This window comes from Poecilia reticulata, chromosome 18 (assembly GCF_904066995.2).
Source record: "Poecilia reticulata chromosome 18, P_reticulata-male-v2, whole genome shotgun sequence".
NCBI lineage: Eukaryota > Metazoa > Chordata > Actinopteri > Cyprinodontiformes > Poeciliidae > Poecilia > Poecilia reticulata.
Window position 1 is genome coordinate 5,758,880 of NC_088847.1, and position 23,666 is coordinate 5,782,545.

Genomic DNA, 23,666 nt, shown 5'->3' on the forward strand with positions numbered 1-23,666 from the left:
TATCAGATGTTATACCTTCCTTCCTTAGTGTTGACTTCAAAAGGTTTATGATATGAAAATGTAGATTTGGACATTTGCTCTTCTTTGACTTCAATTTTTGCTATTAGTTTTACAGGTCTTTTTTCCATCACTTCATTAAAATTTGAAAATGTGGACCTGACTATGTTTTTGTTTGTGATTAAATAACTTTTAGAAATTAAAACAGATATTACATTTCACTAAATCCTTTTACTCCTACTACTTTAATAATCCTTTTTTTAAAAGTTGCCTTTTACTTTCAATTTGGAAAAAAATATCCTGAAATAGCGTTCTTTAGAACATTTTCTGACTGCTTTATCCACCACTGGTTGAGAGTAATAGGTCTATAAGTTGTAGTTTGGCCAATAGCTCTAATAGGGCTATTGAGGTTACTGAAAACCTATAAAGAAATGCCTGAGTAACTGGAACTAATTACTCCGTTGTTGGTTGTCGATCCAAACGTGTGGCTAAAATTATTTCTTTTTTTATTTTGGGGGGGCGTTGTGACATATTCTAAAGTGTGAATTGCTGGCTGTGGAGGCGAGTTACTTAAAGATCTGTTGATTATGACAAAAATAATAATCACTAAAATATACTGAAATAGATGCCTAAACAAACATTTATGCCCTTAAAAAAGGGCATAACTCTTGCAGAATACACGTTATGAACAAACTGTTATTATTTGTGTGCTTCAATTGTCGTGCATGTTACGACTATTTAATAAATAAATAAAAAAGTAACAATATAGTCGACAAGTAAAACAACAATCGCCATTCTCAAGCTGGGTCACGTGACAGAAAAACGTCACGTGGTCGTGCAGGGGCGCTTTTGCAGGCGTTTTAGGTGATTTCTTTCAAAGCCGCAGTTTTTAATTGAGTCAGTCGTGCAAAAGTTGTGCATTCTTACTTGCTGGTCTCAGTTGGCTTTGTCATTAGGTAAACTCAGTATCTTTTACGCCAAGAAAATGCATTAAGGAACGTCTGTGGATGGGACTCTTGGCGCAGTAAGTAGCCATTGTGGCGTCAGTTTTACGTTAAAACTTAATTTATTGTTCTTTTTTCTTTTGAAAATGTTTGCCGTTTTGTCAGGGACTGTCTATGGATCCTTAGCCGACTGTGTCATGTTTTATTACGAGTTGAAAAAAACGTGTCAGAGCGTGGTTTATGTTAAAAACACAAATTTTTCAATGGAGTTCGGCGAAGCAGCGAAACCTAATGTTTTCTAAGTTAAATAAGTGTTTATGAAATGTATTTTATTCACCATAATGCTCAGACAATTCTAGCTTTTAGCTTTTATTTTTATTTATTTTTTATAACATCTGCAGCTCGTGCCTTGCACAGTAAGTACATGTTATGCTGCCTTCGAGTTGCTTCGGAAATTGGAGATTTGACTTGAGTATTTGCCGTTAAGCAACGTTTTGGTGCTATTTTCTATCATTTGTGTTACATTCATATTGAATACCAATCTCCTAGTCCTATTATTTCAATTGAAATTCCGAATTTTTAGAACATTCTTGTTCTTCCGACTGGGACCTCAGAATATTGGAAGGAGGACATTATGCGAGGTTCACACTGGATGAATTAATGATGTAGAGCTCCCCCTACTGTTAATATTTGTCACTGAGCCACTGTAAATAACTGATTTATTCCCAGCTGTTTTGTCTGGGAATACAAATAATGTTTCTGTAATGTTTCCCCCATTACAGAATGTACACACCTCGGTTTTTCCTCTTACCTGCTGGCTCTCAGATTCAACTTCATGTGAGCTATGCGGCTGGTGGGGCCACTCAGCAGCTCAACACAGAGACGACTGAAAATCAGCCTCCCATGACACAGGTTGTGCTGCAGGACATGGAGGCTTTGGGTAACCGGCTGGTAGGTTTTGGCACACACAGTTCCCTCACCTACAGGGAGCTGTATGAGAGCAGAGAGCAAAAAATACGCAGGTGGGAGCATTTCTAGTACCATATTTGCTGCAAAAATGGCTGGTTTTGTATTTGATAAGAGGTCTGCCTTCGTCTCTTAGCTACAGGGAACTCCTTAGGAGTCTCCGGGTTTGGAAAGCCGACTCTGAGCTCGGAAAGCTGAAACAGTACGTCCTCACAATGGACAGAGTGCAAAGGTCTGGTTCTGCCCTGTCCAGCAAAACCTCCAGAGAGTTGGTTCGAGGTGATGTGAGCTGAAGTTACTAGCAAGTTTTATCACAGTGTCAGACTTCACAGTAACAACCATGTTTTACTGCGTGTGCTTCACAGCATCTAGTACAACTCGCCCTGCTCCATCATGTCCCACAGCTGCTGCACGTCATGTTAGGATCATCTGTCCTGCAGCACAGGTTGGTTTTCTTCTTTTGGGGCGTTGTTTTTAAAGCAAAAGTGTTGTAGATCTTCAGCCAGACTTTCTGATTACTTTGTAAAATTATGGATTTTGTTATGTTTTTTTCCCCCTCATGTCTGAGAAAGGAAGGAAAAAATAAGAAATGTTTGTGTTTCCTTCTAAGTTTCATCCATCTTTACACATGCCATTATTTTCTTTTTCCTTTCAGTCCTTCATGTATGAATTCATCCATCTTTTCATTCATCCTTGTTCTTTATGTGTTATAAAAATGTTTATAATAGTTTTAGGGTTTTCCTAATAGCTTAGTTTTATCTCATTGTGACTTATGTAATTGAGACAGTTTTAATTAGTTTTTAGAGTGTCCCTGCTTGTTATTATTAGTTAAATATTATTTAGTTTAGATTTTTATTAGTCGTTCTTATTGGGTTTTTTTGGTACTTTGGTTAATTTTAACTGCAGAATTAAAAAAAGGTCAAAGTGCTGTGCTCGTGTGTGTGTATATATAGATTGGATAATGACTACTCAACAGAAAATACTATTTTCAAATACTATTTTCAAAAAATTTATTCTTATTGTTGGACAATAATTGGATATTGTTCAACAATAACTGTCCACAAAAGTGGCTAGTTCGCCATTAATCACAAGCTTAATATGGACTGCCGTAATCTCTCAATAGCTGATTACTTAAACTGTTTCTGTGGGGGGGAAAAATATACATTTTCACATCGGTTCAAAAGGCTAATAATTGGTTACAACAAGATTTAATTTTGTTGTTCATGCTATCCTTTATATGGGTTCAATAATGTACCGTGGAATTGAATTTGTTGCCTTTTTACAGACGTCCCAGGAGTCGCTGCCGATTAGCCTTCCTCCGGAGCAGAGGGCCTGGCTATGCAAGGTCCTGTTCACCAGGGATGCCACAGGCAAATTCATCCTGTCAAACAATCTCCAGTTGTGGTACAACCCGCCTGGTCCATCCCTTACCTACAGCCAACGTCCCACCTCGCCCAATGACTTCTTTCAGCGCCGTTTCTTCCTGTGGGCTCCAGTCAGGATGTGGCAGTACAGGCTCAAGTGTCCAAGCTGCTCACACAATCTGACGAGCTGCAGCCTGTATAAGACTGTTCACAGAGTTCTGGACCTGGACGACTGGTATTACATGGGGACAGAGTACCTGGAGTGCATGTAAATATATATTCTGATTCATAATGATCAGAAGTGAGCAACACTAACTAGCTAGTATAAAGCACTAATTATAAACATTAGTTCTGCTAAGGCGCTAAATTCAGTCATGTTGATAACCACCATGTGTCGCGAGGAGAACGTGAGGAGGCTCTGAAAAGTTTTGTGCTAATTTTATTTGTCTAGTTAACACTCATGGTGGTTTTTTCACATACCTGTGGTATTCTTCTATATAGCCTCATTGGTTTGTCTGTTGTTCACTTGCCAATTTCTCGCTAAAGTTTCCTAACAAAAAATTGCAAGAAGAGGAAGTGAAACTGCAGATTTCAGAAGAAGAGCATGGATATTAACTTCTAACTACTTGAATTCTTAAGTCGATTAAGAACTGAAACACAAATGTCAAACTTTATTCTACTGCTTTTTCACTAAACAGCCGAGTAAATTAGTGCTTTAGAATTTATCTTGAAACATTTATTTTGGGGTGGAAGCTAAGTACACTAAGCATTTTCAATTGTGAAACAAAAACTCTGCCAGCAGCGCGTTGGCGAAAGTGTGTCCACCACTGATGATGATTAACACGTTGCAGCGTAGGTTCCAAACAGATGAGGCAGGATTTTAGTGGGCTCCGTTTGTTTTTACAGGTTTTGTGGGAAGAAGCTGGCCGCCTGGTGCAGGAGTGTAAGAGAGCAGCTGGAGTTGGGCCACCAGATTCTCTTCCCTGCCGTGTTGACATACAGGTACACATGAAGAGCCCAGAACCACTGTCAATACAACCTGGTGTTAGGAATGATGATTTTCATGTTTTGCGCTGCAGGTTGTGGTGCGACAAAAGGGTTCTCAGTCAGATGAACGGGCCGTCGCCATGGAGAAGAGCTAAGCAGCTGTGTTCCTTCCTGGAAAAGAGCCACAGAGAGGACTGGACAGCTAGGTGCCTGCTTTACCTTCATACTTGCCTTCAGTTTGATTCACCTGGAGCACGTTTGCCTCCTCCTCCCGACCCGCCCAACATGCAGCCTGTTCCCACTACTGGCCACCTGCTGTCTGCCTATGCCAGAGACGCCTTCAACCGGATGGAGGAGCTTCAGGCTGGTGTGACGTCCATCTTTGGCTCTGTTCTAAAAATAAAGTCCACAAAGGTGAGTTTAGCTTTATTTGGTAGTGACTGGAGGCCTAGTTAATGTTAATGGACTTGTATTGATGGATGGAAGCCATCTGTCCCATGCAGGTCACAAAGAAGCTGGCTGGATCAAATTCTGGAATGTCCCAGTGGATGACCAGTGTGGGGAACGAGTTGGGCCAGGTTCTGATCTGCGTCCTGACTGCGGCGGAGGGCAGCGGGATGCAGGACATGGCCAGAGGCCTACAGAACCGCTACAGCCAGACTGGCCACAGTCCTCCTGAGGTCCTCTATGTGGACCGGGGATGCTGCTGGGAGGAGAGAGAAGCCGCTGCTGGTCTGTTCTCCTCGTGGCCACAACTGCAGGTCAGACTGGATCCATGGCATTTTATTCGCAGATTGGCGTCTGGAGTCACTACAGAGAGCCACCCGCTCTACACAGACTTCATGAGGCAGATCTCTGCCTCCATCTTTATGTGGGAGCAAGAGGAAGTGTCCTGCTTGAAGACAGCAAAGCAGGCGGAGCGGTCCAGGTGGAGCTCTGTGTTCACCACCAAGGAAATGGCTCTGCACTGTCGGCGTTGCACCCGTGGGGCAGAGGAGACCCTCCGTCTCCTCACTGAGACCATTGAGGCCTTCATGGGAGTGACGGACAGCATGAACAACCCCCTGCTGGACAAGGAGCGTATGGAGAACATCTGGAGATTGGAAAAGAAGCACGTGGCCTGCCTCCAGGATCCTCCAGGTGTTCAGCTGTACTCAAGGATCGGACAGATTACCAAAGGAGGGGTGGACCTCCCCATCTATGGCTGCATCCGGGGCTGCAAGTCGCTCGAGTCATTCCACGTACACTTGAACAAATTCATTCCAGGTATTGGACAGCAGACAGACTTCTCCTGCTTCTGCTCACAGACCTATTCTGCTACTCTGGTGTTAAGACTTGTTTCTACTTTCTTTTGCAGACACTTCTGCCAATGACTGTCATTTTCAGATGTACCTGTTGCAGGCGCTAACGCGCTGGAACCAGGACCAGGCTTGGGTGGCACCAGGTGAAGGGAGTACGATGGGTGAGAACTCTACAGAGCTGAAGAAGCAGAAACTCAACCAACTGAGACAGCATTTGCTGGGAGAAACACTGCCTGAGACGACCAAACCACTGGTGTATACAGGTAACACTGAGCAGCAGCAGAGATGGAATGTAACAAAAGCGTGTTGGGGTTCATTTTACTGGTGGTGGTCTACCATGTTGAAAGGTCAGTGTGTCATGCTATTGAGTGTGGTAACTTGCACAGGCAAGCTTCACACAAAGTGTTGAATACTTATTTTCCAATGACTGATAAACATACAAACTTTCTACCACATTGCTATATACAATAAAAAAATAAATTGTCACATTCCTTTAGTTTCATAGCAAAGATGTACCTCAGATAATGAGACCAGCAGTGAACGACACACTTCCGCTAACACACTAATGACGGAGCAAATTTTTCCTTTGGCATTTCTGCTAATGTTGAAAACTTGTAGTTCACTTAGCTTCCTCAGTACTTGGGTGTTTTGTAAACTATCATGTGAATAAAATTTGACATTGGTGAATTTTTTTTAATCGCCTTTTAAGAATTCTTTGAGTAGCTTGACATTTATAATCCTGCTCTTATTTCAAAGTGGGTGGAGACTGTTTATGGAGCAGTTTCTTTTCTTCTTTTTCTCGTGTTTATAGAGCTTTTTTCAAAGCCATGTGTTGTTTAGCTGTTTTGAATGTAGAAGGAAAGTAAAACAGCAATGCAGAGACCAGTGGTGGGCACACTTCTGCCATTATCATTGGTGGAACTCATGTCTATGATAAGAGCTTTAGGGTTAGTGCAACTAACTTTTTACGTATCAATGCCACGTAAAAAGAGAGAAACTTCCATCACAAAGACAAGGTTTTATTGTAAACTTAATTTCCTTCCAAATTCCGATGTTTCAGCAATGAAAAGACCAACCTCACCCTATGTAGAGTAATTTGCCCTAAAACCTTGTTGGTAACAACTAGCGTCAAGCATTTAAATTCACTGGCAACTTAATGCTTTGTACTTTTTTTCTTCCTCAGGGGAACTCATCGGGATAAACTATCTGCATGCTCAGACAGGTCGTAAGCTGCGAGTGTTTGCTGATGATCCAGAGCAGCCAGACGGGTCAGAGATTAAGTTGGTGGATGAAGTCATGTCTGAGGAAGACAGGCTTCAGGATGTTTTACTTGAGGATGTGGACGAGGGCTTTGATGAGGTGACAGAGGCCTGCTTGAACACTTCATTTCAGAAGACCAGTGCACCTCAAAAGCCACCTCTGTCTGATTCGTACTTCAAGGATTCTTACTTCGAGCTTGTCCAGGATGCTGCTAGTGAAGAGGGGGTATGCGTTCTCTTTTCAGCTCTTACTGCAGATGCTTTTTCTTTTGTTTTTAGATTGCATATAATGCATTTTTTAAAGATTTTTTTCACAACTCTGTCCAACTGGAGTTCATGAATGAAGCCTCATACCTGCTTTTCAGGAGACTGTGGGTCCAGACGGAGCCCCTGGGTACCAACATGTGGTCCGACTGGCTCGCAAGCTCGTGGACCTCGAAATAAAGGGCAACCTCTGTGATGAAGAAGTTGAACATATCCTACATCTCTGGCAAAACCTCTCGGAGAAAGATAAGCAACCCTCCCGCAATAAAGCTGTCCCGTCTACAGGCTCCACTTCCAGCCGCACCACAAGGACAGAAAGCATTTCCTCCTTGTCGCCTGACGCCAGCCGCCTGGTAGAGACCATCTTCAGGGAGCTGTCCACCCTGTACGGAAGTGACAAGAGGATCATGGGTGTGGTGATAAACCGGTGGTCCCTGGTTTTGCGTCACTATAATGCCATCAGAAACATGGTAGTTAACCATCCAGTTCTCCAAACCAAGACCACCCTCAATCTGTTTGCAATCAACCAAGCGGCCATTTCTCAATGGTATGATTAGCATTCTTTTCCACCACTTTGGCACTTATCTCATAAAATGAGTGTTTGTGATTAGCAGTGAGGGTCGACACTAACTGTTCTCCTTTTACCCTGCAGGCACAAGAGGTTGATGGCTAGAGAGGATATATCTACCCCTTCGTTAACATCAGTGGAGTCCTTCACAGTCGCCCAGGAGCCCCAGCTTGACCCCGGCTCTTCCTCTGTTGTTTGGAACCTACTGGCGACTACAGGAGAGCCTAAAGAGGCACTGTCACAAACCTCTTCTGCCCCTGCTCCTTCCACCAGCACCTCCATGGTTGGGGCTGCTGTTCTTCCTGCGTTAATTAACATCTCCACACGTACCCCGACGCCCATAGCCCCAAAACGGAAAATGGATCAGCAGCAGGTTGAAGTTCCACTGACAACTAGGTGTATTCCTAAACAGAGAGATGTCTGCTTCAGATTTTGCACGAGCTGTGGGAAGCGGAAAATTTGGGATACAGGTCACAGAGTTCTGAGAGCTGCCAATGGGAAGAGGCTGAGCTATTGTCCTGTGGCAGCCAACGGAAAGGGCCCAGAGGAGTGGCTGGCCTCTCTGTAAAGAGCTTCACTTGTGTTGAGCTTGTTGACACTTTTGATATTTTAGTGTAATACAGTACTGTTGACACACATTTGCCTCGGAATCTATAGAAACTGCCAACTTGGGGCGGGGGGGTAAAAACAGCTCAAACAACTTCACAGAGTAACACTGCGGACACTTGACACCTTCCCTTTTCCTGCAACAGCCCACTTGTTCAATGGCTGACAGTCAAACATGCTGCTGCTACGTTGAAACCTCAGTACAAGACAACCATCTCCAGAAAAATATATTTTTAGTTGAATAGGTAAAATGTGATAATGATCTTTTGAGCCATTTTGAAACAGGAAAAACTGAAGGACGGTTGCTGATTCTTTTAGCTAACTGATTAGCACTACAAACTTGTCGTCTGAGGTCTTAAAAAAGGTCAAGTCAGTAAGGTTACCATAACTACTAACTCTGGTTTATCACCAAAATTTCCAGACATGCAGAACCTCAGTAAACTGCTCCTGATTACATCTGCATAGAACAGATTCTTGTTTACACTGTTAAAGAAATATTGCCTGACAATATCAAGAACATTTGTAATTGTAGTACTGTTACTAAAAACTTTGATAATGACTTCAATGAACCCACGTTTTTCTAACCTTTGCAAAATGTTCCCACTACTTTCTATGAACTTGAACATCTCTGCCAATAAGGACACAACTAGTAGTTGGAGAAGGTAGGGTCAGTCCAACTGGTCATCCAGTAAGTCCATGACACTTGAATTGCAACATCATAACCAAATATTCCTTTTAATTTATGATGTTGCACACTCTGACATTACAATGAGGCATTATTGTGTGTTGTAGCTTTGAATAAGTATTTAAAAAGAAAATGAAGTGTGGGGGGAAAAAAAATATCAAGCGTGCCTTTCTCCTCTTTGGTATCCTATTTTTACAAAAAAAAAAATGTGGATGACTATTGTTAGGTATTTTCTGAAACCTACATGGAAAAAGAGAACCACAGACAACGTATATGAGTTTTTAGCCACACTTCTGCAGAAGGAGAAAAACTCTGTCAACTGCTCTTCAGAGCCGTTCACAGAGCGTTCTGCCAATCTTTGGATACTGCTTGTCTTTTATTATCAAACTTCAAAGAGGGAGGATAGGCAAGATAGACAGCAGAGGAAACAGCTGAGGTCGTAAAACATTTTACCTAAACACAGCAAAGGTCGTAAAACAATTTAACATCTGTCCCATAATCTGAGCCCGGTTCAAATCTCGGTCAAACTGTTTCACATGAAGATAACAGGCAGCTGTGACTTCCAGGTCAGTTCACACATACAGTTTAAAGAAGAGAACACTTTAAACTGACTAACATTAGACTGAATATGAACTAAAGTAAGAACAAAATGATAATACCAAAAAATCCCTATCAACTATTTGAGCAAAAATGGACTGAAGTAATGTAATTTTTTGCTGAGTAAAATCTTTGATTACCTATTAAGAACTTGTCCTCGTTTGATGTTCTAGATGTGAATTGCTGGTGTTTTATTTTAAACCCGTCAGTGTGATGGTTTAAAACGGAATGTCATTGGTTTCTTGGATATCCCAGTCAAAAATGGTGTGAAAATGTTATTTTTCTTTAAAATTTTCTATGACAAAGAAAATGCAATTTCAGTGTCCAGCTGAAATTGTGCTCTTGTGACAACCCTTTTCAGTGTGGTGTATTATACAACTGTGCATTTATTGCTTTCACTTGCCTGAACCAATCTTTTGAACCACTCCATTAAAGTACAAGTTAGATAGTAGACTACTGGTGTCCCAAGTCTGTCCTTGAAGGCCGGTGTTCTGACTAGCATATAACACCTGCATCCTGCATGTTTTAGTTATCTCCTGTTGGTAGTAACAACCTTATGTCAATGTTCTTCTTAGGCTTTCTAATGAGCCATCATTTGATCCGGATGTATTAAAACATGCAGGATGTTGGCCCTCAAGAACAGACTTTAGACACCACTGAGGAATAAAACATAATATAAACGCTTTTTTATACCTTTGGTACTAGGCATATTTTATGACTGTTGGAAATTACGCTATTTGATCAAAACGAAGTGAAGTATAACTGCACAGGTATGTTCTACTGTTTTCTTTCTATTATCAGTATTTTAAAACACTTCAGGGGAAAAAAGTGACGTGCAAATATTACAGTTGTAAAAAAAATCCCAACAGAAGCAAAACATATGAAGTCATTTGTTTCTGATTATTGTTACAAAGTTTTTAAAAGTTAAAACAACGACCTACACAAAAAATGTGACTTTTTTTTCTGGAAAAAAATTTGTAAAGACGAATCAACTGATGGCTTGTTGCTTAGATTTCCGAGGGACCCTGAATGCGTCCTTTTCCCCGCATCACCCTGCTCTGCTTTAGTTTCAGTTCGATGTCCGTCCGTTTGTCTGAGTGCAGGTGTGCGCGTGAACTCGCCGTTTCCCGTTAAATACCGAAAACTCCAGATGGGAAAGCCGACCATCCAGTGACCGGAGCTTTTACTGGGATAATACCCTAGTGTTTGGGGACTTTCTGTGAGACGAAAGGGGAAAGAATCGAGTTTTGGCGTTAACGTGTTAGCCACAGCACGACAGGTGAACCACGGCTTTCAGATTTCAGACGTTAGCCTCACCGAGAAAGACATTTATTGCTCTGGAAACAAGGAGTCCAGCTTTGCTTGGAAGCCAGGCTGCATAAACCACATACATTATAGAGGTATGAAGCCGGGAATGCTTGTTTTTGACTTGTTTTGCTTTAGCTTATCTCTGTCTCAACGGCGGCACTAATGGAGATTAGTGGAGCAGGTGGAGAGAGTTGGCTAATTATCGGTTGACTCTGAAAGCGTCGTTACGACTAAAATTTGACACGTTTAACGTGTTGGTTTCGACTAAATAAAGCCATGGCCTGCGTTGTCAGGTGGAGAATCGTCAACTAATGTAGAAATATGTTGGAGAACACCAATTAGTTTTCATCTAAAGTGAAAAACAACCAGCAGGTTCCAGCTTATTTCCAGGTCATAGCCTTCAGGCATAGGGGCGGCTGTTTACACTAAAGTTGACATCAAAATAAAGGTTTAAAACGGGATTTATTTAGTCATATGTGTTTTTAATTTTTCTTTTTTCAAACAAAGTGAAAATTAAATGAGTGAACAAATAAAAACTTGAGGTAAAACTAATTTATGATTAAATCCGTTTATTTTAAATCAAAGGAAATCTTTTTTTTTCTCACTTTGGTTAAACCACTACGTTTGTTTAATTGTGCAAACAAATTAACTTAAAATTTTAAATCCCAGTTGATCTTGGTCATTTCATGGTTTATCTCCTGGTGGATAAAATGTATTGTTACCCACAAAGTGGTAAATAAATGCTTAAAAACATTAAATTATGTGGCTGATTTTCAGGTGCAGATGGACATTAAACAAGGTTTCAGTGACCTGAAAGTTTAAGATGAAACCAAGGCTCTGTCATCAACAGGACTAAGAAAAAAATATGAGAAATCCTGGGATTGTTTGTAATATCAACAGGAAATCCTCAAACACTGATGCCAAATCAAGCAAAATGGCTGCTGCAGACTCTCTGACTGGAGAGTTAAATATTGTTTTAATACCATTAAACCAAAAACCCACATGACCAAAATGTACTCACTTTATTTACGGTAGAATCAGCATGTTTTTTTGGTAACCACATAGTTGGATTGTTTTTCCTTGCTAAGAAAGTTCTTGGAGTTTGGAGGACATTGAGAAATCAGCGGAAACTCTGGAATAACTGGATCGACATTTTAAGTTAATGCTGAAGATTTGTTGGAGTCAGAATTCATGAAATGTTTGAAAATGGTAACAAACCACACAAGTGATGAAGCAGGAGGATTAATGTTATTTTTGTTGGCCTGCATTTGTCTTACCAGTAATTTGGCGAGCTACGTCAATAAATCCAGTTTATCAGATATGCAACACGTGGCTCACTAAAGCAAGATGAGGGAGGTGTTTAACTTTCAGTTCAAAAATGCTTTCAAAAACGCCCCATCAATCCTATACGGAAACTTAAAGGTAACTCGTATCATCTAAGTACCCTCGGAGTCATTTGCTTTTGCCACTTCTTTTTAAAGGAGCAGAGCAGAGAGACGGTGGAGTTGGCGATATATTAAGGGAAATCTTCTAAACAAAGAATTTTAATCGGTAAAAGGTTCTAAAATCTCAATGCCTTTTGAAGAATCTGTAATCAGAATACATCATTGCAATCCATGGTCTCCATGATCTTTGACCTCTTCCCTCATCCAACTCCTTCCTCCGCCTGCAGGTCTCTCCTCGAGGTCCGCTGCCTGAAAAGCGCCATGGCCTCCGCCCACTCGGAACAGTGCAGCGTCCTGCAGGACGAGCTCACCTGCCCGGTGTGCCTCGACGTGTACCGGGATCCCCGCCTGCTCCCCTGCGGACATAACTTCTGCAAGATCTGCCTCGACCGGCTGAGGCGGCAGGCGGAGCGAGGCCGCGTCCGCTGTCCGGAGTGCCGAGAAAACCACCAGAGTGGCACCAACTTCCAGAAAAACTTCAAGCTAGCCAACATCGCCGACGACTACCTCCGCAGGCGGAGGGCCATGACGGCGGCCGCCTCCGCTTTAAAGTCCCAGGAACCGCTTTCGTTCTCCGCAGCACAGCTAGCCAAGACCATCTTCGCCGTTCAGTGCGACTACTGCCCCGCAGCAGCCGCCGGCGCCTCAGGATTCAGTTCCTTTGGGGAGAAGTCCTCTACTAGTGCTTGTCTTTCTCAGGAAAGCAAAGACAAGCAGGACACCGCTTCGTCAACACTGGCGGTCAAGACGTGCCTGAAGTGCGAGGTGTCCATGTGCCAGGAGCACCTGAAGCCACACCTGGAGCTGCCGGCGTTCCGGGAGCATGTTCTCGCAGACCCAATGCTGGACTTCTGGAAGAGGAAGTGCCTGGATCACGACGAAGTCTACAGGTAGAAGGCAGATGTTACAGCCTATGCGCTCTTCTTCTTTTATTCTCTTAATTTTATAATGAAACTGCAAAAAAACTGTAGACCATTCCCTTATAATCATAAAACAAAAAGAGCAATACATTGATTTCAGAATTTCCCCAGAAAACCTGCAAAGCCCAGTGCTAGGAGTGCGAGGGCAGTCTACCAGCATGTTTGTGCTAAAAATTGTTAGAAATTTGGAGGAGCACGAATAGGTGTCATAATTAAAAATGACAGCTTGTGAGGTCAATTTACAGGCGCAGGAACAGCGTAATTTGTGTGGACCCCTCCAATGTGTCAACCATAAACCTAGCTTAATCCATCTTTATTTTAAATAGGGTTTTTTATGCCACAGTGGCGGGGCAAGTAAAGCCTGGTGGCCCGCCAGTGTGTTCATAATACACTTGGGGAAAACACTGGATTTTATCCATGAATTGAATTTAGGATATTTTTAATAATTTGTTTTTGGAAAATGTATATATACACTGCTCAAAAAATAAAGGGAACACTCAAATAACACATCCTAGATCTGAATGAATGAAATATTCTCATTGAATACTTTGTTCTGTACAAAGTTGAATGTGCTGACAACAAAATCACACAAAAATCATCAATGGAAATCAAATTTATTAACCAATGGAGACCTGGATTTGGAGCCACACACAAAATTAATGTGAAAAAACACACTACAGGCTGATTCAACTTTAATGTAATGTCCTTAAAACAAGTCAAAATGAGGCTCAGTATTGTGTGTGGCCTCCACGTGCCTGTATGACCTCCCTACAACGCCTGGGCATGCTCCTGATGAGGTGACAGATGGTCTCCTGAGGGATCTCCTCCCAGACCTGGACTAAAGCATCCGCCAACTCCTGGACAGTCTGTGGTGCAACGTGACGTTGGTGGATGGAGCGAGACATGATGTCCCAGATGTGCTTAATTGGATTCAGGTCTGGGGAACAGGCGGGCCAGTCCATAGCTTCAATGCCTTCATCTTGCAGGAACTGCTGACACACTCCAGCCACATGAGGTCTAGCATTGTCCTGAATTAGGAGGAACCCAGGGCCAACCGCACCAGCATATGGTCTCACAGGGGGTCTGAGGATCTCATCTCGGTACCTAATGGAAGTCAGGCTACCTCTGGTGAGCACATGGAGGGCTGTGCGGCCCTCCAAAGAAATGCCGCCCCACACCATTACTGACCCACTGCCAAACCGGTCATGCTGAAGGATGTTGCAGGCAGCAGACCGCTCTCCACGGCGTCTCCAGACTCTGTCACGTCTGTCACATGTGCTCAGTGGAACCTGCTTTCATTGGTGAAGAGCACAAGGTGCCAGTGGCGAATTTGCCAATCCTGGTGTTCTCTGGCAAATGCCAAGCGTCCTGCACGGTGTTGGGCTGTGAGCACAACCCCCATCTGTGGACGTCAGGCCCTCATACCATCCTCATGGAGTCGGTTTCTAACCGTTTGTGCAGACACATGCACATTTGTGGCCTGCTGGAGGTCATTTTGCAGGACTCTGGCAGTGCTCCTCCTGTTCCTTCTTGCACTAAGGCGGAGGTAGCCGTCCTGCTGCTAGGTCGTTGCCCTCCTACGGCCTCCTCCACGTCTCCTGGTAGCGCCTCCAGCCTCTGGACACTACGCTGACAGACACAGCAAGCCTTCTTGCCACAGCTCGCATTGATGTGCCATCCTGGATGAGCTGCACTACCTGAGCCACTTGTGTGGGTTGTAGAGTCTGTCTCATGCTACCACGAGTGTGAAAGCACCACCAACATTCAAAACTGACCAAAACATCAGCCAGACAGCATAGGTACTGAGAAGTAGTCTGTGGTCCCCGCCTGCAGAACCACTCCTTTATTGAGTGTCTTGCTAATTGCCAATAATTTCCATCTGTTGTCTATTTCATTTGCACAACAGCTGGTGAAATTGATTGTCAATCAGTGTTGCTTCCTAAGGGGACAATTTGATTTCACAGAAGTTTGATTTATTTGGAGTTATATTGTGTTAAGTGTTCCCTTTATTTTTTTTGAGCAGTGTATATACACTGCTCAAAAAAGTTGGCGCCATGTTGTTGTTTGAGAAAGTGATTTCTCAAACAAAGATTTCTCTTTGTGTTACTGTCTCACCTAAACCCACAGATCTTCTGACAAACAGAAAACCTGCTGCAAATTCTCACTTTTATAATCACAGCAAACACATCTACTGCAGTGGTTGGAGTTTTACTCTACTGATCTGTTCAGGGTGCTCCATTCTTTTTTTAATGAGATGACAAGAAACAAGTTCAGTTTTTACAAGTTGTTTATTTTTATGATGATAAAGGAAACTGAGTCAGAAGGATTTCATGTTTCCCAGTCTGAACAAAGTTACTAATGGTTCAATAATGGCAGATTTTCATAAGCATCAGAATAACGCTGCCATATCTTAAGATTCTTAATATTTTATCTATGATTGCAACTAGTCTACAGAAATGTTGCTTCTCCCACACAGTAATCAGATTTTAAGATTGACTTGATCTGAAGTAAGTGTCTGTTTTCTATATTTTATTTCCTGTTATTCTCCAGATATTACTGTATGGATGACAAGATGTGTGTTTGCAACGCCTGCACCATAGAGGGAGGACACTCAGGACACACCATCAAGACCCTGAAGAACACCATGAAGGATCTGAAGGTACCAACAGAGCCTTCTAGGAGTTTTATCCCATCTGCTGCTTCTGCTGACTTCAAGTTCATCACAATCACGTCATGCTGTTTCCAAGACAGCAATTAATAACAAAAAGTCAGAATTAAAATCCACTGACTGCCTTAAGGTTTTGTCTCAAAAGAAAATAAACTGTTAAACATATTTATCAAATAATTGACCACTTATGCCATCTGTAACCACTGAAACTGATCTGTTGGTTTACACATGTGACCAGCAGCACAGTGACACTGAGTCATTGTTTCTAAGCCACCCAAAAATGAGGAAAAATGTCTGATCAGTTTTATTTAGTGCGGCACACTTCCTCCTCTCACTCTTTCAGCTGGAGTTTTAGGACATGTAGAAAATATGAAAAAAATAACACAATGTCTGTCACATTTGGTCATATTCTGATCACATTAGTGGTACTAAGAGAGGTTTATATTGTCTAGGAAAGTAGCTGGTTTGTTTTAATGTCAGGATAAATATGGGAAAATGTCATATTGCCCCCCCTTATTTCTACAGGACTTGTTGATGCTCAATAAATGTAGTGCTTTCTTTTTTATATTAATTTCTATTTGTATTACATACTTTGTTTAATTTGTGATTAAACGCAACAGTTGGAGTAATTTACTTAACCATATTTTAGGCTTATTCAAATATTTCAAGGAAGGAAAATTTTCCATTTAATAAGTCTTAATTGAACTTTTCTTTCTTATTCTGTCTGATTTTGAAAAAATAAAGATAACAATGCTTTAATGAAACCAAGTATAGAAAACTAACCATTATCATGATGAGTAGATCACTAATTAATGAGTAGATCACTCTACTAGTTCTCTAGTTCCACTCTAAAAACTGAAAGCTAGTTTCTGCATTTAGTTGGTTTCTGATTAGTGGAGCCTACAAATTATAAGATTCAATCACTAATCAGTTTTAGGTAAAAATTTTGAAGTCAAATGTACTGGATGTTACACAATATCCAAAGAAAATGTATAACACTGAGTGTGGAAATGTGAGATTTTGAAATTAAAAAAAGGCATTGAAGAGCTGAGACGAACTAGAAATCTGTTTATAAACAGCAAGAATCCATTTTCTTTCAGATTTACTTCAACCAAGGCAAATATGTTAGATAATGAAAGGACAGTCATGTGACTTGTCCAGCTTCTCTGGGTGTTAAAGCCACTTCCTGTTCTTTGTTTCCTATGAACAATGCCACATAGAGAGGAGATGCTTCCAGTCTACTGCTGTGGAGATGACAAGAAGCAGAAATGTCACAAATTCACCTAAAAGTGAAGCGTAATAAACCACCAAAAACCTGCAGACGTGACCTTGTCCAAAACATTGAAAACATTTACTTTTATCTCAGGATGCAGTTTTGTTATGGACACCATTTTATATTACATGAATTTTTTAGGAGCTCCAGAGACCAAATTGAATTCTATTTTTTTTCTTCATGTAGGTATTGTCATCTTGCTGCTTGTATGACATGTTAGTAATTTCTGCAATGTAACTTGAATTGAACCCCTTCATGTTGCTGTCCTCCAGAGCGCTATGGACAAACAGCTGTACAGACTGGAGAGGAAGAACAGCCTGGCAGAGCGGAAGCTGCAGGAGCAGAAGGAGAAGGAGAGACAAAATAAGGTAAAACACAACAATCCAACCTGTTCACCTGGGTTTAACTCGTCTATTAAATGCTGCTTTCATGACACCCCTGGTTTGGGATTGTGTTCTCTGATAAATGACTTTAGATCACTTGGGAATCAAAATCAAGATACCTTACATTTGACATTTGCTGTGTTAAAAATGTCATTTTCTTTTGCCTTGAGAATTTTTCTGGAGTTATGGACAAGACGCTTTGGAGCTCGTCTGGTTCAGAAGCGCGTTCCAAACCTTTGGTTGAAATGGCGCCTTTAATTCCAGTCTCCAATACACACAGAACAGAAAACATTAAAGAGAATGCCATGTTGTGTTGATCCATTTATAGTCTAAACAGAGGAGCCTGCAGGTTATCTTGAGGAAATTAAGATGCAGAAGATAAATAGATCATAACAAGCAATGTGTGCTACACAACCAATGAGGATGCAGGCCCCGCCGCTCCAAGAATTAAACTTAACTCGCACTGCGGGTTAAGTTGTTACCCTCCCGTGCCTAGGAGGGGCGTGGTAAATGTAAGATCTGTCTGCTTTGGGGAAGCAAAATCACACAAAAGAATCCCTGTGGAAGCGCACGTGTGGACAGCACACAGGGTAAAAAGGTCTCAGGGTTCAATTTAACGGTTTGGATCAGACGGATCCAAGTGACTGATGAACTAGCACAGATTTCTCTGTAGATGAAGACCAGCAGGAAGTTGTGAGGCACTGGGCTCCACTTAAGTTGAAGTGCTTAAGTGAAATTGTTTAATTTATTATAAATTATTGGGGCCACAGTCAGTGGTTTTCGTCACTATGCAGGAAAAGTAAGATGCTTCCATCTGCCCTGTGTGATGGGATTTGGATTCACCGTCCAACTAGGTGAATATGAACAGACTATGTTAACATGATTATAATCTGACGGGTAAAAATTGTACATGCCAGATTTTTTTTATGCCATCCATTAAAATGATAGACACCAAAAAAGTTTAGCATGACCTCTTGCCTACCATGTACCTTCAATTAGATCAAACATGAGCTTGATTTAGTAACTTTTATAATGGAATTTTGTCTTTTGTAATATCAGAGTGATGTCATTAATGACGGTATTTTGTGCGTTTTTCCCTCTGAGACTGAGTTTGTACCTCTGTCCTTCCTGCCTGGTGTTTCATCCAGAAGTTCAAGGAGGATGCAGAGCAGTGCCTGACGCTCCTGGAGGACGAGATGAAGACCAGAGTGCAGCGCTTCATCCTCACACTGAGAGAATTCACTCGCACCCAGTGTGAGATCAACGGCTCGGCCATTCAGAAGAACATCTCCAGGATCTGTCAGGACCAGGCGCGCCTCGACGAGGTGCGCTGCAGCATCGAAAGCCTCGTGCAGGAGAGCGACCCCTTCCGCTTTGTGGAGGTAAGCACTTCTCACCAGTTTGTTCCGATGCAATACCTGCTGGTAATGATTTTATATTTCAGACTACTAATGTTAAAACAGTTGGCTTGGAGAAAAAAGTGATCTTTATTTGAATAAAAAAATAAATAAACTAATGAAAAGCTGAATACATTTTATGTATTGATTAGCGTAACTTGTGCCTAACTTTGTTCATGTTCTGTGTGTCTGAATGTTCTGTCTTGATTTCAGGCATATAAAACCACAGGAAAACAGTAAGTACCAATTTCATCTTTATCATTTATTGATGGTTATTTAATTTGATCTGTTTGATGTCATACAATGGAATTGTTTTTGTACTTTCAAACTAAATACAAGGAACTATGGAAATCTATGTCTATTATCTATCACTCTAAAAACTTTTATTCCTTTCACAACCTGATTTGATTCATTTAATGTGTAGACTTATAGATGTCTTCATTAAATATCGGTAAGCATATTTTATTTCTAAAATATCTTCCAGATGAAAATCGGTTCTCGACAAGAAAATGAAAAAGCAATAAAATGACCAGAATTTCAAGTTAAACTTGGGAATCTTGAATTAAAACAGTGAAACTTCATATCTGCATTACACAAGTGTGTATCTATCTTGAGTCTCAGTGTAATGATGCTCCTGCAGCTCTTTCTAAGGATCTGAAGCTGTATCTTTTTCAGTTTCATCTCCAGCTATTATTGGCTGCCAAGGATATTTTTTGGACGTGTCAAAACTCCCAAGGCAGTAGAATTGTAACTCTTCACTGTTTAAATATACTGTACATGTGTACATGTGCAGTATATTCAGTGTCTTATTCAGACGTTTTTGTGTTGTTTCCTTCAGTGGTTCTTGGTGCAGCGCCACCACAGGCGAGAAGAGGAACAGGATTTTCAATTAGTTCAGTTCATTTGACATTCCAGTGTGAAAGAAAACCACTCCAGCTGAAAATGTAATAAATGTTACAACTTTGGTCAGAGTCTGGTGTGAAAACACTCCAAAATTCAGAATTGTGTTGCGGTTAAGTGGCCAAAACAAGACTTTAGACTTAGAGTAGAATCACAGTCTCATTTATGTCCTCTCCAAAACAGGAATACTTTATGAACCTGCCAGGACTTAATTTAATCAGGATAATGACGGCGTTTATGTTCGACTCGAATTGTTTTTAGGTCTGTGTATTGGTGCCACCATGCTACTCAGGATCTATAAATCACCTTTAAACAGGCTTTACCTCATACCTGTAAATAATTGAAATTTCTCCTTACTGTAACTATTTTCATTATGACAGGTGCCGCAGACAGCTTAGGAAAAATATGTTTTACCCCGAGTACGTCGAAATGGAGACGGAGATTCTTGGAATAAGGATGGAGGAGGAAATGACCAAATTTCTTGACGATCTACCTTGTCACATCGTCGCTGCCATCAACTCCTTATGTGAGTTTTTATTTTAATTTTCAAACGTTCAATACATTCCAAACGTGTAGAAAATCACATTGCTCTGAACCCCACCAACCCTCAGGTAGTCTTTCTGACCACGAGGAGGAGGAGGAACACGAGGACAACGAGGAAGAGGTGGCCGAGGATGAGGACGACGACGATGAAGACGAACTGGAGGACAGCAGCGAAGAGGAAATGAGGAGCGACGAAGAGGAAGAAGAAGCGCACGACGACCTGGCCGACGACCACATAAGCCTATGGGAGGATGACGAAGGGGAGGAGGAGGAAGGAGAGGAGGAGGAGGAAGGAGATGAGGATGAAGATGAAGACGAAGACAATGAGGATGTAGAGGAAGAGGAGGAGGACGATGAGGAAGAGCGAGGGGTTTAAGTGAAGCGATTAGCCGTGGTAGGACCAGATGTTTGAACGTTTCCTCCCGCTGGATCCACTTGAAGCTAACTGCACTGACAACCCAATGCTAAACTGTGATGCTACCGCTAAGCTACATCAAAGTGCTTTATATCAGAGATTCACTGTAGATAAAAACCCGGCTCTCATCAAAAACATGAATGTACCATGACATAATATGTACCAAACCTTTGCATGGCTGCACTGCTCCATTTTTTATCACTTTGATAAATATTTTACTAAATTCAATATATTTCCCTGCAGAGGCATAGAAAGGCAACCGTAGTCTTGCCTGATAAGAAATGTATGTTTATTCATTTGAAGAAAAAGCATTCAATTTCTTACATTCACTTTGTCAGCATGTTTGGTTTCTCAAGGAAAAGCGAACACCAAAACACCTGGCCTGGTGTTTGAACAAGCTGTGTGTGTGTGTGTGGTGCTGTTTTATGCATTACAGGTTAAAGTGTGTGTGTGGCAGCGAGAGGAAGTATTGCAATGTGATACGTTTACATTAGATGGTAGAAAAAATAAGGCTTTAAAAGCAGTGCTTGCATTGTATAAAGAATTGTCAAATGTTTCTATGCACACTTCATACGTGAATTTTAAAGGAGCAGTTTTAGGTCGTATCAAATTTTGCACTTTAACATTCAAATATTCCAGACAGAACAGAACATCTTTTTACTAAAGATTGATTTTTTTCTGATTGTGACTGTAAGGGGCCAAAATAAGATAATATGTGCATATTATTAATAAAGTCTGAATTGAATATTTCAAATGATGTTGCTTGCCTGACTTGGAGCATCAAGTTCACTCAACAGAAATGTCATATCTTTTTTCAAATGCTGTCAGCTAACAGTAGATTGTCTTCAGAAAACATCGGTGTAGTCTGTCAATAACTGAATGATCACATATGTTTTATTTAGGACATTATTAAATGTTTCTTATTAGGATCTGACTGTACAGTGGTCAGGAGAGGCCCAGTTCCTGACTACTAGTGGATTGAATGTGTTTAATGGCTGATAAATTAGCCATTAAAGACAGTAGTTCACTTAAAAAGAGGAAGTCATTTAGATCTGTTACAAATTAATGTTAAATAAGGGGTTGCTTTGTATTCATTTTGATTGACTAACAGCTAATGAAACCTCAAAAATGTAAATACAGAAATATTAGTTTGCAGTCATCAGGGAGACTGTTGAGTTGATGGACAGGATTCAATAATACTTATATTTTTATTATTATTATACGTATGAATGGCTGGAGGAGCGATACAACACCGGAACGCTTGTAGTTGTCACTGTATTGGACGGACCGAAAATACGACGTTCCGACTTCCTGTGTGTTTCCGTTTTCAGCAAGTGTAAAAATGCGTGTTTAAAAGCATTTTTTGTGTTTTTGCTAGTTTAGCTGAGGTTGTTAGTTTTACTGTGACTCGCGGCGTGTTTTCAACACAGTGCAGACACAATGAACCACATATTCCGTAAGGTAAGGCTAATTGGGAGCTTTTTGTGCTAGCTGTTAGCTTTTAACTAGAGGTCATAATGGAGCGGAGCTCTGCTGTTTAATACCAAAAACTATTTTTATGGCACATATGTTGCTCTTTTATGTTATGAATACACGTATGAGACGTTTTTGTAATGTTGTAAAATGTAATTTATATGTTGAAGTATATCGCCAACATTTCTAAGGTTGATATAAGGTGAGTGAAATGCCTCGTTTTTCATCCTTCCCAGTTGCAAGTGACTTTCCCACAGCAGGCATCTATCCTGAATCAGTCGTTATGCAGGTACGTCTTTGCATTGCCTTTTAATATTGTCATTTGATTTAATGGCTGACTCCCTCTGGTGGTTGAAAGCTTTAACAGCAGTCACTAAGCTTTTGATGTTCCTGTAATCTTTGCAGAGCCACACCGTCCATTCAGCATCCGGTGTGGTGTGAGTACAAAACCTTAGAGGTGTTGCTTCTCCATACTGTTTATGTCAACATGTTTTTGAGTTTTTGTTTCGTTTCAGGTACTGCAGCTATGAATGAAAGACAGTACAGAGACATGCCAACACACGGGATTGGACGGTGGAGGCATTTGTTACTCAAACAGGCAGTAAGTCTCCAAAATGTGATACAAAGTTAATCATATTAAAATACAATCACACACAGTGTTTTATCATTTATCAGGTAAGATTTGAGGCTTTATCTCTGAGATCTGAGTGAGGTTTTAGCTTTCTTTGTGGCCACATAGTCCACAGCCATTAGGTAGATCTTACAGTTGAGGAGGAATGTTTTCCCTCCTCAACACTCATCAATATTTTTCAACTTTTGTCAAATGTCCTCATCAAAATCATCAAATATGTTGATCAATGATTTCACTACTAATCAAAGGCTACTCTAATCTGGTGGGTTTGTAGCATTTATTTCAAGGAACTCAGTGTTTCAGCATCTTTTAGGTTTTTATGCCAAATCATTCTTTTTCCAAATCTCCCTGAAGTGTAGAAGCTGCCTAACAATTATGCACATCTCGATTGATTGTTGATCATCTTAGTCCACACCATGTTTCATTACGGAACACCTGATATACTTTACTTCATGAAGGCTTTTTTTTGTTGTTCAGCCCAAGAAGAAGAAAGACAGAAACCAGCAAAAAGAGCTTGTTTCAGCGACTGATACGGCGTACGGGACTCTGAACGTGACGGTGTCCGGTTACGACATGACCGTGGTGGAGCATTACTCCCAGTACATCCACAACTTCTGCAACCGGCTCAACATTAAAGTGGCAGACAGGTGACGATCAGCAGGAGAACGCTGCAGTGTAGCTACAGTCTCGGGATATTCATCACGGATATGAAAGCCATCTCAAAAACATAAGTTTGAATTGATCATGTATTTCTTTAGATATCTTTGCAAGT

At 41.2% G+C, this 23,666-nt stretch overlaps 3 protein-coding genes across 4 annotated transcripts in view; all 3 read left to right on the forward strand.

Moving 5' to 3' along the window:
- Positions 1-795: 795 nt before the first annotated feature.
- On the forward strand, positions 796-9,688 carry LOC145548652 (uncharacterized). The gene is made up of 12 exons (XM_081599457.1): positions 796-1,021; positions 1,724-1,963; positions 2,044-2,186; positions 2,273-2,352; positions 3,193-3,539; positions 4,178-4,273; positions 4,351-4,672; positions 4,762-5,524; positions 5,616-5,822; positions 6,743-7,044; positions 7,184-7,629; positions 7,735-9,688. Exons 1-12 carry the CDS (start codon positions 1,005-1,007, stop codon positions 8,216-8,218), a joined length of 3,447 nt encoding a protein of 1,148 aa, XP_081455583.1. The 5' UTR covers positions 796-1,004; the 3' UTR covers positions 8,219-9,688.
- Positions 9,689-9,811: 123 nt separating this feature from the next.
- Positions 9,812-21,544, forward strand: LOC103472730 (uncharacterized). Of its 2 annotated transcripts, XM_008422551.3 has the most exons (9): positions 9,812-10,938; positions 12,328-12,397; positions 12,519-13,181; positions 15,762-15,870; positions 17,425-17,520; positions 18,684-18,917; positions 19,146-19,168; positions 20,213-20,358; positions 20,444-21,544. In XM_008422551.3, exons 3-9 carry the CDS (start codon positions 12,553-12,555, stop codon positions 20,749-20,751), a joined length of 1,545 nt encoding a protein of 514 aa, XP_008420773.2. In that variant the 5' UTR covers positions 9,812-10,938; positions 12,328-12,397; positions 12,519-12,552; the 3' UTR covers positions 20,752-21,544. The 2 variants fall into 2 exon arrangements, with proteins under 2 accessions (XP_008420773.2, XP_008420772.2); XM_008422550.3 differs by lacking the exon at positions 12,328-12,397.
- A 513-nt stretch (positions 21,545-22,057) lies between these two features.
- mrpl48 (mitochondrial ribosomal protein L48) overlaps positions 22,058-23,666 on the forward strand; it is a 64,971-nt gene continuing 63,362 nt past the window's right edge. Inside the window, exons 1-5 of the mRNA XM_017307437.2 lie at positions 22,058-22,251; positions 22,500-22,552; positions 22,669-22,700; positions 22,779-22,864; positions 23,372-23,541. Coding sequence (XP_017162926.2) covers positions 22,231-22,251; positions 22,500-22,552; positions 22,669-22,700; positions 22,779-22,864; positions 23,372-23,541 — 362 coding nt within the window. The 5' untranslated portion in view covers positions 22,058-22,230. The remainder of the gene's footprint in view (positions 22,252-22,499; positions 22,553-22,668; positions 22,701-22,778; positions 22,865-23,371; positions 23,542-23,666) is intronic.

Bases quoted from the DNA above. Each gene is read 5' to 3' on its own strand.
- LOC103472730 (XM_008422551.3), top strand. From the start codon at position 12,553: ATGGCCTCCGCCCACTCGGAACAGTGCAGCGTCCTGCAGGACGAGCTC. The intron at 15,871-17,424 runs GTACCAACAGAG...GCTGTCCTCCAG, and splicing joins ACACCATGAAGGATCTGAAG to AGCGCTATGGACAAACAGCT. The intron at 18,918-19,145 runs GTAAGCACTTCT...TCTTGATTTCAG, and splicing joins ACCCCTTCCGCTTTGTGGAG to GCATATAAAACCACAGGAAA.
- LOC145548652 (XM_081599457.1), top strand. The intron at 4,673-4,761 runs GTGAGTTTAGCT...TGTCCCATGCAG, and splicing joins TAAAAATAAAGTCCACAAAG to GTCACAAAGAAGCTGGCTGG. The intron at 7,045-7,183 runs GTATGCGTTCTC...CCTGCTTTTCAG, and splicing joins ATGCTGCTAGTGAAGAGGGG to GAGACTGTGGGTCCAGACGG.